Source organism: Schistocerca cancellata, chromosome 4 (assembly GCF_023864275.1).
Source record: "Schistocerca cancellata isolate TAMUIC-IGC-003103 chromosome 4, iqSchCanc2.1, whole genome shotgun sequence".
In the NCBI taxonomy this organism is placed as follows: domain Eukaryota; kingdom Metazoa; phylum Arthropoda; class Insecta; order Orthoptera; family Acrididae; genus Schistocerca; species Schistocerca cancellata.
Genome location: NC_064629.1, coordinates 468633055 through 468647950, shown reverse-complemented (window position 1 = coordinate 468647950; position 14896 = coordinate 468633055). Strand labels below are relative to the sequence as shown.

General features: G+C 44.0%; 1 protein-coding gene across 1 annotated transcript in view; it reads right to left on the bottom strand.

The window, feature by feature from the left end:
* Positions 1-14896, bottom strand: part of LOC126185020 (serine/threonine-protein kinase GL21140) — a 221129-nt gene that overhangs the window by 30753 nt on the left and 175480 nt on the right. The window contains exons 9-10 of the mRNA XM_049927744.1: positions 6458-6604; positions 34-276 (exon numbers count right to left, since the gene is read on the bottom strand). Coding sequence (XP_049783701.1) covers positions 34-276; positions 6458-6604 — 390 coding nt within the window. The remainder of the gene's footprint in view (positions 1-33; positions 277-6457; positions 6605-14896) is intronic.

Here is a 14896-nt window from a genome sequence, read left to right as displayed (position 1 = left end):
GGTTTTCACTGTATCTAAAAAGTTGATACTCACTCTTATCCAATGGTGATCCAATACATCTTCAGCTGAAAATCTCACTTCTGGCTGGATTTGAAGCATATGAGATATTAAGTCTTTTGCAAGCTCTGATACATCATCCCAATATGGTGAACTAAATTCATAGTTTCCTGACAGTATACGGTCAAAGAGTTCTTCTTGATCACCTGTAGGACTCGCAAATGGAGGATAACCACACAACAGAATATACAATATCACTCCTGCTGCCCAAACATCAATCTGGAAAATAAAATAACAAATATTTCATAATTTCTAATAATTCTATATTTTACTAACCCTTTGGCTGCTGCAGACATGCTTGGCATATGCTGAGCTGAGCAGTGTGTCATTATTGCCTTATGTGTCTAACTGCACTAAGTAGCTGCATCTGGGCTTCTGCCTGTGCTAGAGCCACCCGGATGACCTGCCTCCCCATGTGCTGACTATTTCTGAAGTGCTAGCTGCAATTTCTCTGTCACTAAGATTTGTCGTAGCCAATATGAAAATGATTGTAAGTGTAAAATTTAGTTTCCAACTTTGAGGGTTGTCAGCAATTTAATAGTTATTACAAATTCGCAGAGATTTAAAGATGGCTTTTCCTTCAACAGTTTCTATTGTGATTCTGGTAACCCATTCCAATAGATATGTGCTGCTTTCAATACACATCAGTTGTTGTGTGTTCCTTCACAGCTACTATTCAATATTACCAACTATACTGCGTATATTCTTCGCTCCACAAAATAAAGAAACACACACATTCGAGTTTAGTTAACTGGGTATTTTTGGACCACACACTCATGGTTACATTCTGTTTGTGTGCAGATTATACTATGTTGACATGTGTGATGGATTAAAGCTATCAGAGACACAGCTTGCTTTTAGGTTATTATGTAGTCAAGAGCTTCCTGTTATTCTATACAGTGAATGAAATACACCGATTGTCGGGGACATCGTTCTCAATTACTGGAGTTCACTGTGAACCACACTGAAACCTTTTTAACTTCACTTTTACTGTGCCATGCAACTTATTTGGTAGTTTAAGGAACGCTTTTTTGCTAGCTAACTGTTTACTTAATGGCAGGAGGAGGACAGACTGTCTGTCTCTAGTATGAATACTACATAAATAGTACATCTACTGAACAGCTCTCATCCCCTTAGGAAATTTGCTAACGCATTTCTTTAATTTTCGGCAACTTCCTGTCTGCTGAAAATGGATGATATAGTTCTGTGGTACAGTTGGTAATATTTCGTAACTTCAATTGAGCTTTCGAAATCAGTTATTTATAATCCGAAACATTCATCCCTTCCTGTGTGTTTATGGGCACAAAAATTTGAGCATAGGCAGCCATGGAGGACAAGATGCGTATTGGCCCAAACAGTTTACAGAAATTTACAAAAATTGTAGTTTTTTGTGCACTTGTGCAATAAAACCATTAATGGAAATAAAGGTGTATGAACCTTTTCTGATGTTATATGAACAGTTCCTCATCATAAACAGATGAGCCGTTATTATTTTTGTCTATTCGGACACTGTATTTTTATTCTAGTGTACATTACAAATGAAATGGATATCACAGCATTTCATTTCAAACCTCCAGTCTGTGTATTTCTTAGCACAGTACCATCTGTTGAATATAACACTACGAATGATATAATGGTTTGATCATTCCCCTATTGACACTTGGGTCTTGAAGGCAAATCATCAAATGTGTCACTCAACTGTGTTTTCCTCTTAAGTGTTTCACTATCACATCTACATTATTTGGATTCAGATGAACTATCAATTACATCTCTTGCTGGAACATAAGACTGTTTGTGTTGCACCTTCTGACATAGATTGCTTAAGAATGTTGCTTTTAGAATCTGTGGAGGGAATATCACTTGCACATCAAATAATCCATCCAAACTGTTGCTCTTCATCAATATCTCCACGCTCTCTTCCATAGCAGTGTAGTTAATTAGACAAACATTGTGATGCCAATCCTGATGAACACTAAGACAAAGTCAAGGCAAATGTAGCAAAATGAGATCACAACGAAGTACCTTAACAGAACTTAGTAGCCACAACTGTGGGAAATGCTGACATGTAGGTTGGGAATTCACTGTATGCTTAAATTTGTTGACAGAACACAGGTACCTCTGTGGAGGCGCAATGATACTCATCATTGGTGCTCACGGAATGGCAAGGAGACCCCAGTCGACAGTGCTCAAAGAACATCCAAAGACCATGCTTAAACCCACCAGCAGCACTGTGAGAAGCAGAAGAGCATGACAAGTTCATCCGTCAACAGCAGTCAAAGGGTTAAAAAGAATTTTTAAAAAAATCTAATTATACTTCAAAACATTCCAAGTCCAACAAAGAAAAATCATATCTTGTTTATTTAAAAGCTCAAGTTTTACACAGACGGCTAATAACAATTTTAGAAAATTCTTCTATAATGGGTTACATAATTATCTTATGGAAATGCAAATATTCCTTCAATGATTCTTGTTCATTTCATCCTAATCACACTATAAAGGAACAATTATTCAATGCCACATTTCCAGCTACATATACTTTCACACCTTCATTTGGCTGCTGTTTTTCCATAAACTGCTTCCAGTATACATGATTGAATATTTACCTACTTGCTCCCAAAATATCATTTCTGCAAATATACTATAACAATCTACCTATTACTATTGTAATGAGTAATTTATTGGACGCACTCCTTCTACCTAAATAATGACAAAATTATTTTACACCATATATCCTGTAAGACGCTCACTGAATGAAGGGATCCAGCTGTTAAAGCACTGGACACACTACTGGGAAGAGTGGGCTCTGCCCTTGCTGCTCCACACTCCTTTAGAGTCTTTTGGTATTCCCTAACTCAGTTCTGATGAATTCTGAAACAGTTTGTGACAAATCAAATAAATCCACCAATGCAAATATGACACGGAAAGTTCTGGTAGACCTTATCCTCATTCGTCCAGAGTCTTAACACCTTGTCTCCCATCCATTTTACCTGGTCCTCCTCAGCCCAACGTACCACCTTCCTGGACATTGTCCTCCACCACCATGATGACTGCATCCATACCTTCGTCCATACCAAGCCCACTAAAAATCAGAATATAGTCAGCACAGAATGCCATGGCCAGTAGATGCTGCGCAGACACCAAAGCATGCTTGTGGAGAGTCATGGTGGTTGGGGTTACAGGCAGACGTTGTAGGGGAAATGCTGAGCCCTGGAGGGGAAGTGCCATTCCAAACGAAGCCTATGCTCACATTTTCTGTAACATTAAGTCAGGCTCCTCCATGTCTACATTTGAATGGTGACCATTCAAAAAGTTCTACTGTCACCTCTGCTTTGGTTGGTATCTAAAAAGAATTCTGATAAAAATATAGCAATTTATTTTCGTATGGCTTGTTAACCATTTGTAACTTCCAGAGAAGTGTCATGTGTGGGGAATTTTGAAACCTACACATTTCTGTGGTTGCCATTCTTAAATTTGCCTTTTTTTCCCAAAAACACAGTGTAGTTTACACAGTCTCACCTCACTAACATGGTGTGCAGACACAACTGCAAGAGAATTCTGAAACCGTGGTTTACTAAGTGAGGATTTGAGGAAAAGTACAGCCAGGCAGTCAGTACCTTATGAAAATTGACATCCTCAGTACAAAAATAAGTGTAGTGTCTTCACTTATGTTGTTCCAAAACCCAGAGCATTTCTCATTTCACCAGCTATTGTGGCCCTTAAAAATTACATTCTTTAATTGAAAAAGTCTGTAGTTATTGGAATAACATGGTGGATAATGAAGTTCTACATACTAAAGATATGACAAAATACTATCTTCTTTGCGTGGTGTCATGTGCCAAAATTTCACTTCAATATCTGAAACCATTTATGAAATATGAGGAATGTTGTGCATATTTCACCCTGACTTTATCACTGGCAAGGTGCGATCGCAAATAAGTGTGCTACGTTAGATCAATTTTCTCGAGATTGGTGACAGATAGATATTGCCACCCAATATCACAGTAACTATGACCATTAATGAATTATGAAGATGGTATCTGCCCCCGTTGACATTTATCAACACCTTTCACCAGCTACAGGTCTGGATTTCATTGTAATATAATTAACGAATTGGTGGGCATGTCATCATGAATCTGACGTATAACCTATAAGTAAAGTCAATTTTTTTACCCAATAGTTTCCGTGAAATCGCTTGAGAAAGATTACAAAGCATGTGCCTCAACTCTGTCAGCACTGTCCACCTGAAAGGTTGAAAACGCTTGTCGGCCTCCCCTTAAAAAAACAACCACCCCTCATCCTGTGCTTTGACTGAAAACTGGCCACTATGAATTGACCACCGTATCCTGCGCAGACTCTACCTGCATTTTGACAGCTGTCATCTCTTCCACAGTAAGAAATTGCTCCCATTTAGGATGACAACCTGTAGATGCAGTGCCGAGAATTACCTTGCCCAATATGCTGAAAGTCTCACGAAGGCCTTCACACACAGCACTATTCCCCAAACTTAAGCTGCCAACAGATTTCCCATACAATATCCTCACAAATCCCTAATGCTCCCCCCCCACCACCACCACCACCACCACCACCACCACCACCACAAACAAAAGGGAAACATAACCCCCCCCCCCCCACCCAAAAAAAATCCCCTCCCCATCACCCAGTATCACTGCGCACAGGAGCAACTGAACCATGTCTTTTGGCAGGGCTTTGACTATGATCATGTCTGAAGATTAGAGATATCCTTCTCACAATCTTTTCCATCCCTCACATAATTGTATTCTGCCAGCCACCCAACTCTCACAGAACTCTGGCCAATCCCTATTCCTTTTACATTACTAACCACTTGTCACAAAGAAAATGCAGTTGAAAATGGGAATCATTCCCCAAAATGTGCCAAAAAATATAAATAAATATCTAATGAGCAAAAATTACAAGAATTCCACTTCAGTACTTAAATACTGTGTTGGTTGGTTGGTTGGTTCGGGGAAGGAGACCAGACAGCGAGGTCATCAGTCTCATCGGATTAGGGAAGGACAGGGAAGGAAGTCGGCCATGCCCTTTGAAAGGAACCATCCCGGCATTTGCCTGGAGCGATTTAGGGATATCACGGAAAACCTAAATCAGGATGGCCGGACGCGGGATTGAACCATCGTCCTCCCGAGTGCGAGTCCAGTGTCTAACCACTGTGCCACCTCGCTCGGTTTAAATACTGTGTGTCACACACAATAACCAAGATAGCATACAAGTTGAATGTCTTAAGAATTTGTGCAAGTGTCAGTGAAATAGTGTTCACATGTGACATTCACAGGAATTTAAACTTTACTAGCAGACATGAGTACACTAAACATATCCATTTAAATCACAGTTTTGCACAAACTGTATCATACAAACATAACAAATAGACATCAGTTGCAAATCAATGACTCTCACGCCTACAGCTACCACACAGTTACAGAGGACTGACTAACTGGGTTTTTAAACATAATGATCAAGGTTCAAGAACCAGTTATCTAATAAACTGATGTTAACATATGAATAACAAACCCTATGCTCACTTAAGGCTTCCCTAAATATTGCATATTAACAATAGCCTCTCCCCCCTTTTAACACATGATATAATGAATAGGGAAACTTGCTAACGATGCTGAGACAAATAGGAGACAAAAAGAGTAAAAGGTATCGTACTGAAACATGCTGGCTAGTTGAAGGACATTTAAAATTTGCTTAGTTTCATTGTATTTCAATCTATATTTCATGTGACTTTAGATTAAAACCCAACTGAGGATCATAAAATTGTTGCTGAAAAGAGTCCTTCAGTGACCTCAAAGAAAGCTTCCCTTGCCATGTCAGACACTTCTAATAGGTCATTTCTTATTTAACTTTAGGTTGTCGTCATTTTGAAAGCTCTATCAACATAGTCTGGAACCCATAAAAATGCCATAGAAATATAGAAATGCACAAGCTGGAGGGCCATGGATGCATGTTTCCTCAGTTGCAATGTAACTGCTTATTTATTCACAATGCAGACATATTTTTGACAATTATCCACACACAGAATAGAAAAGAACTCACATCGGGTCTTCGGACAGAGGTATCTATATCAGAAGCCTACTATGAAAGAGTCCTTGTGCGCACCACTTTTAGTATTCCACGCTGACTTCAAATTGTTAGCTTGCTACTACCAGATGCCCTTTTACTTTTTTTTGAAGTATTTTTAAGAAAGTTTTATTCAATACACATGCCAAAGAGCAGAGACAAGATTTACAAATATTAAAAACTTCAATCAATCGTACAGTTTTGAAACATTCCAGTGGCTGATGATGTGACACCTGCAGCACCACATTTCAACAAACAATGTTATTGTGCTAATTAACCTCAATAATCATTTGACATTACTTACTTGTAATCCATAGCCCTTTTCCTCAAGGATTTCTGGTGCTACATATGTTGGTGTCCCACAAACAGTGTACAATGGTCCAGAAACGTGACATGCCAGTCCAAAGTCTCCCAATTTCAGTACCTTTTCCCCCCTGGGATTTGTTGCCACCTACAAAAATAATATTTCAATAAGTCAGACTGTAAAATAATTAATACAATAATAAGTTTCTGATTTTGTTTTTAACTTTCTATCAGTGTTTCAGGAACAAATAAACATTAACACAATATTTTGTCCAAGTATACCTCATACACTCACCATAGCTAATTTTCATCTCCTCCTGTACTATAAAGTTTCTAACACGTCAATATCAAACTATGCAGCAAAAATAATTCTGTTAATACAAACGGACCATTGACTGGAGGGATATATCATCTTCACTCCTCTATTTTGATACCAAGCTGAACCAATAACAACTACAAGAACAACAACAACATTAAGGAGCTTAAATAATCCTAAGTACTGTCAAAACTATAGGCAAATCCACATGCCCTATTTCAGCAGGACAATACCCAGGCGCTTTGAGGAATGCACAAGCCAACTTATCAGACCTGCATGTTTATATGACTACCCATGAAACACATTTACAATAAAGTTCGTCAACAATTTCCATATTGTGGTCCATCAGGAACTACTTTTGTTTTCTGGACTCTCAAAATTTGTACATAGGGAGATTTTCTAGCAATGCATAGACACACACAGATTCCACACCACAATGTTTAGATGTTTTGATTGCAGTACATAGGGGCTACATATCATACTGATCTCCCCAAGTTAGAAAATATGTAGAGTTCTGTAAGCTGGGGAGAATGTAATGGGGAAGAACACTGGAGTGGTCACTCAGGCCCTCTCCTCAGAACACAAAACATGCAGTGGGAATAGGGTAATAGAGGAGATGGAAAGGAAGGTCTGTGCCATTTAGGTAGAACTGAATCAAGCTAGGAGACAGCTAATGAGGATGCAGGAAGGCAGCGATGTGGTGGTGGGGGGGGGGGGGGGGCGGCCGTTTTGGGAATTGGCAGTTGGTAAGAAGTCTCGCAGGTCTCACAGTTTTGTTGCGTTCATCAGCAACAGGTTCCAGCTGCCAGAATTGAGAAGAGAAGTGCCTCACAATAGTGTAGGAGTAGGGGAAATGTGCAACAAACTCTGCCCGTGAGTAGGAAGAATAGGAAAAGCACAAATGTTAGGGAGAAGATAGTACTGATGCTAAGTGGCAGTCATGGCAGAGGTGTAAGGCTTCAGTGACAAGACACATGACAATAGGAGTAACAAGTCACCAGCATTTTAAAGCTGAGTGGTGGGCTGAATCACATTATATGAGAACTTAAGGTCTTTGTATAACGATTTCGTGAAAGTTGATAGCAGGTGCGACAGGAAACAGCTTGGATAGGAAACAGGGCTTACTACACAGGTGGTGACCTGAGTAAGATAGCCTCCCTAATTGGTGGCACCAATGTGAGCACGACTGAGATGTTGTGGCAGCATGATTCACCTCATCTTCACAGTGCTGTATTGCTAGCCAATGTGAAGCTGGAGGTACTGTTGATGACTGCTGATTGGGCATCCTCTGCACTGGTGCCATTGGGGACTACCGCGAAATGAGGCTATACTAGGCATGATCAGCACCTCTATAGTATTGGGAAAGGGAATTTGGTACTCGTAGCGAGGGTATAGCAGATGGATGTGAGACCACACATGTATACAGGGTGACAGACAGTCAAGGAATATTTAGGGATTTATTTCTAACTATGTTTTTCATTGAATCTTTCAAGTACTCTCCCCGTACAACTTCAACAATGCCTACATAACATCTCAGCCTGCCTTTCAGGACAGAGTCACTTCAATCCAGTATGTTAATACATCACACCACTTTACTGGTGTGTCTGCTGAGTAGACTGGCCTACACACATCATCGTTTCAACCAAAAGGGAAAGTGGAAGAGACGTCTAGAGACGTCATGTGTTGTCGCTGGAGGATCATTAGGTGCACAGCACAGTGGTTTAGCTCTCTTGGTTTTTAGCCTTGAGACAGAGGAGATGTTCTATTCCATTGTAGCATTCAGTCAGAGCTGATGATGCCTGGTGTCTGCCTTCACCTCTGCCTCTGCCTCTGCCTCTGCCTCTTATTGCCAGGACCAGCCCCCAGCCACGTGAACGTGAACCTCCACCTCTCGTTTCTCATCCCTTCACTGTTTTTAACAAAATCCCTTGATTGGCAGTCAATCTTTTCCTCTACCCCATGGTGACACCTTTCTGTATTCTATCTATTCTATCACTGACAATATATTCCAAGTGTTCTTTAATTATTTCTCTTATTTTGCCACCTCCCTTCCAACACTCACCCATCCCACTCCACATTCTGTACACATGGTCAAATACTCGTCTTGGGCAGGAGAACTAGGCCATTTTCAGGACAATCCATGACAACAGGCTCCAATCCCTTAAAATATCTCTACCAGTTCAGATGTTCCTTCAACTAGTACACAGAAGATAGAGTGTACCACACCAGACTGCACAAACACTGCAGAAATTTGGTTGTAATTATCTATTGTTAGTCAAAATTTGAAGTCTATTAAAAATAAAGTACACCAGCTAGAATTTGAATTACAGCCTTTGAACAGTGTGGTTGAATGCATTACAGAGTATATGTGTAGAGACAATGAAATACAGCATATAGTGCTACCATCATATAAAGTTGCATGTTGCTACTGAGCTTAAAGAGTGAGGGATCACACATTTATTTAAGATGTAACAACATTTTAAAGTTGGAGAAGATCTGATCACAATTAGTGCAGATAAATATTTTAGGTTGGCAGTCATTTAGCTAACAAAACTACACAACTACAAGTGATCATTGTGTGTGTGTGTGTGTGTGTGTGTGTGTGTGTGTGTGTGTGTGTGTGTGTGTGTGAGTGTGAGTGAGTGGAAACAAGAATATTAACATAGATTTTTTTTTTTTTTTTTTGTGGCGCACAACTACAATGGTCATGAGCGCCCAGACTACGTTAGGAATGCACCGCGAGGCACAGGGTTAAAACAGCAACTAAAAGGGACAATACTATAAATGATATAGACAGGCATAGGATTAAAAAAAAAAACAGCACAATCAAATGTCCTAAGACAGGTTTGTCAAGCTGATAAAACGAAGAACGCGAGCAGCTGCTCCCGGGTCATCCGCTAAAATGGCATCCAGAGTACGTGGCAGGCCAAGATCAACGCGCAGTCTATTGAAATTCGGACAGGACGTTAAAATGTGGCGTACTGTCAGCAATTGCCCACATGGGCAGAACAGAGCCGGCGCAGCCGTCAGCATATGGCAATGGCTGAACCGGCAGCGTCCAATTCGTAACCGGGCCAAAACGACCTCCTCCCACCGAGAAGGGCGTGAAGAGGTCGTCCAAGCCGTGGGAAGAGGTTTCAAGGCCCGAAGCTTGCTGTCCGTAAGCGCAGCCCAATCAGCATGCTACAGCAATAAAATGCGCTGACAAATGACCCTGCTACAATCTGATGAAGGGACACAACAAGAAGCTGTCCGAGGCTGGAGAACCGCAGCCTTGGCCGTGGCATCTGCAGCTTCGTTCCCAGGGATACCGACATGGCCAGGAACCCACATAAAGGTAACCGGAGAACCGTCGTCCACCAGCTGCTGAAGAGAGCGTTGGATCCGGTGCACGAAAGGGTGAACCGGATACGAATCACTGAGGCTCTGGATGGCGCTCAGGGAATCGAAGCAGATGACATAAGCAGAATGTCAGTGGTGGCAGATGTAAAGAACAGCCTGGTAGAGGGCAAATAGCTCAGCTATGAAGACCGAACAATGGCCATGGAGCCGGTATTTGAAACTGTGTGCCCCGACAATAAAAGAACACCCGACACCGTCATTGGTCTTAGAGCCATCCGTATAAATGAAAATCGTATTAATAAACTTCGAACGAAGTTCGACAAAACAGGAGCGGTATACCGAACCGGAGGTAACCTCCTTTGGGAGCGAGCTGAGGTCAAGGTGAACGTGAACCTGAGCCTGGAGCCAAGGTGGCGTTTGGCTCTCGCCCACTCGAAAGGTTGCAAGGAGTGAAAAATCAAGGTGCTGAAGGAGGCGACGAAAGCGAACTCCAGGGGGTAGCAGGGCAGAGACATACAACCCGTACTGACGGTTGAGAGAGTCGTCAAAAAAGGAACGATAAGACGGGTGGTCAGGCAGTGACAATAGCTGACAGGCATACCGACAAAGCAGTATATCGTGCTGGTAGGTTAGTGGCAATTCACCGGCTTCAGCATGAAGACTCTCGACGGGACTAGTATAGAACGCTCTGATCGCAAGACGTAAACCCCGATGTTGTATGGAGTTGAGGCGGCCTAAGATGGATGGTCGTGCAGAGGAGTATACGAAGCTCCCATAATCCAGCTTTGAGCGGACGATTGACTGATATAGGCGAAGTAGGACGGTTCGATCCGCTCCCCATGACATGCCACTGAGAACACGAAGGACATTTAGAGAACGAGTACAACGGGCAGCCAAATATGACACATGTGGAGACCAGCTAAGTTTCCTGTCAAACGTAAGACCTAAAAATTTTGTTGTCTCCACAAATGGGAGAGCAACGGCACCGAGTTGTAAGGACAGTGGGAGAAACTCTTTGTAGCGCCAGAAGTTAATACAGACTGTCTTCTTGGCAGAAAAACGGAAGCTACTGGCGACACTCCCAGAGTAAAGACGGTCAAGACAACGCTGAAGACAGCGCTCCAGGAAACATGTACGCTGCGCGCTGCAATAGATGGTAAAATCGTCCACAAAAAGTGAGCCTAATACATTAGCTGGGAGGCAATCCATTATAGGATTGATCGCTATGGCGAAGAGAGCGACACTCAAAACTGAGCCCTGTGGCACCCCATTCTCCTGGCGAAAGGCGTCGGACAGGACAGAACCCACACGTACCCTGAACTGTCGATCCATTAAAATGGCACAAATAAAAAGAGGGAGGCGACCGCGAAGGCCCCATGTATGCATGGTGCGGAGAATGCCCGCCCTCCAACAGGTGTCTTAAGCCTTCTCCAAATCAAAGAACACAGCCGTGGCCGGGCACTTCCGCAAGAAGTTATTCATAATGAAGGTCGACAAGGTAACCAGATGGTCAACAGCAGAGCGGCGCCTACGAAATCCACATTGTACATTGGTAAGTAGGTGTCGAGATTTGAGCAGCCAAACCAAACAAGAGTTAACCATTCGCTCCATCACCTTACAGACACAGCTGGTAAGCGAGATTGGTCAATAACTGGAAGGCAAGTGCTCGTCCTTCCCCGGCTTAGGAATCGGGACAACAATAGACTCATGCCAGCATGTGGGAACATGACCCTCAATCCAGATGTGATTATAAGTACAAAGAAGAAAACCTTTACCCGCAGGAGAAAGGTTCTTCAGCATCTGAATATGGATAGAATCAGGCCCTGGAGCAGAGGACCGTGACTGGGCAAGTGCATTTTTCGAGTTCCCGCATGGTGAATGGGGCATTATAACTTTCACGTTTCGAGGATTGGAAGTTAGGTGGCCTAGCCTCCTCTGCCTGTTTTTGGGGGAGGAAGGCAGGGTGGTAATGAGCGGAGCTCGAAACCTCTGCGAAAAAGCAGCCGAAGGCATTGGAGACATCCTCAGGGGCAACAAGGATGTCATTCGTGACCGTCAAGCCAGAAACTAGTGAGTGGACCTTAGTGCCAGGTAGCCGGCGCAGGCTACCCCAGACAACAGAAGAAAGAGTAAAACTGTTGAAGGTGCTTGTGAAAGCAGCCCAGCTGGCTTTCTTGCTTTCTTTAATAACACGACGACACTGCACACATAATCTTTTATAAGTGATACAATTCGCCACCATAGGGTGGCGGTTAAAGGTGTGTAAAGCATGTCGACGAGCACGTAAAGCGTCTCTACATGCTGCGGTCCACCAGGGGACCGGTACGCAACGTGGAGAAGAAGTAGTGTGAGGGATGGAATATTTAGCAGCAGTGAGAATGACTTCCATGAGGTGTGCGACCTGAGTATCGCAGCTTGCGAAGGTTTGATCCTGAAAGGTCACCCTGGAAGAGAAGAGCCCCCAGTCTGCTTTGGAGATGTTCCAACTAGTTGAGCACGGAGAGGGGGTATGATGCAGGAGATGGATAACACACGGGAAGTGGTCGCTTGAATACATATCAGAAAGTGCGTACCACTCAAACTGGCGAGCAAGTTGGGTAGTGCATATAGAGAGGTCTAAATGGGAATAGGTGTGAGTTGTGTCCGAAAGAAAAGTAGGGACACCAGTATTGAGGTGGACAAGATTGAGGTGGTTGAAAAGGTCTGCTAACAGGGAGCCCCTCGGGCAGGATGCTGGAGAGCCCCAAAGGGGATGGTGGGCACTGAAGTCTCCAGTTAACAAAAATGGTGCAGGTAGCTGAGCAATAATTTGCATCATATCTGCCCTAGTAACAGCACACGACGATGGAGTGTAAACGGTACAAATGGAAAATGTAAAAGTGGGGGGAGTAATTTGGACGGCAACTGCCTGCAGGCCGGTGTGCAATGTGATGGGATCGTAGTAAATATCATCCCGGACCAGCAACATAGCCCTTCCATGAGCTGGAATACCTGCCACAGGCGGTAGGTCAAAACGCACAGAGGTATAGTGTGCCAAGTCAATACGATCGCATGAGCGTAGCTTCATTTCCTGGAGAGCTACGACGAGCGGACAGTGCAAGCGGAGCAGCAACTGTAAGCCCCCCTCGGTTGGAGCGAATGCTGCGAATATTCCAATGAAGAAGTGCCATCGTGAGAATAAAAAGAAAAAGGAGAAGCAAGAAAGGGTCACCTCGAAGGCCGCTGAGGGCCTGGCTTTGAGCGAGCACTTCCGCCGCTATCAATAGGCGGAGAGTTATCGTCCATTGGTTCAATAGGTTCGTCGGCCATCTTGTGAAGATGGTCAGGAGGGGGAGCTCTTCCTCCGCCGGTGAATGGCCAGGTGAAATGGATGACTGCCTGGGGCCGCAACCGCTGGGTGGTGCAGGAGAAGAAACGTGCCGTGGCAGAGAAGGAGAACTTTGCTTCCCATGAGCCTTCTTGGAAGGTCGTTTAGTGGAAGTACTGGTCGATGGCTGGGAGTTTGAGGTATGTAGGAAGTCTGCATGGGACGGTTCCTTCTTGAAGGCCCGTGCATCTGAATTCCGAGTCTTCGTCTTGGCAGAAGCTGATGAAGGTGCTTGTGTCTTAGGGGTGACGGGAGGGAGAGGAGACGTTGACCAGGCGATCTTAGCACTGGCCGAACGAACGACCGTAGTGCTGAAGGTCAGATCGCATGTCTGCGTCGCCACCTCCCTGGTAGTCCAAGGAGAGGCAAGGACAGTACTGTATTTCCCCGCTGGGAGCAGCGTGGGCTTCCTACTAGCAAAAAGCTTGCGGGCAGCCAAGGTGGACACTTTCTCTTTGACCCGAATTTCCTGTATACAGCGTTGATCCTTGTAGATGGGACAGTCGCAAGAGGACGCTGCATGGTCGCCCTGACGAGGAGACGGGGGTGGACAGTCACCCTCATGGGTATTCCTGCCACAAGTGACACATTTAGCCGCATTAGAACAAGACTGGCGAGTGTCATTAAAACGCTGACACTGGTAGCAGCACGTAGGTGTCGGGATATAGGGGCGAACAGAAATAACCTTGTAGCCTGCTTTGATGCGTGACGGCAGCTGAACACTATCGACTGAATTTCCTCGACAGTCAATCCGCCGAGTGATCTAGTATATACCACACCACGCGACGAGTTCAAAGTGCGGTGAGCCTCCACCCGGACAGGGAACATGTACAGGAGTGTTGCCCGAAGCAGTTTTTGTGCCTGAAAGGCGCTCTCAGTTTCTAATAACAAAGTACCATTACGCATCCTGGTACAAGACTTGACAGATCCGGCTATGGCATCTACGCCCTTCTGGATAACAAAAGGGTTGACAGATGAAAAATCCTTTCTGTCTTCAGATCGAGAAAGTACGAGGAACTTTGGGGCAGGCGGTAGTACTTTTGTCACTGGTGGCTGGTCAAGTTTCTGTTTTTGGGCAGAAGTCGAGAGAGAGGAAGAGAAATCCATTGCGGAGGAATCCCCCATGATTGCCAGCATCTCCGATGGCGCACTCCTTCCTTGTAGGGGAGGTAAGGGCATTCCCGCCTTAGGTGAATGTTTACACCTCAGGTCACACCTCCTGAGAAACGGATGGAGGGACCAATCGGCATGGTCGGAAGGTGTCAGCTCAGGCAATCACCCCTCCCTGGGCCTGGCCTTTACCAGGGGGTACGTGTGTGCCTTACTTGTCTACCCAGGGTGGGGAATTACGCGTTACCCCGTCACCAGCTGAGCGTGTGAACGCGAGGGTCGGCCTTCAGGTATGCACAGGGAGG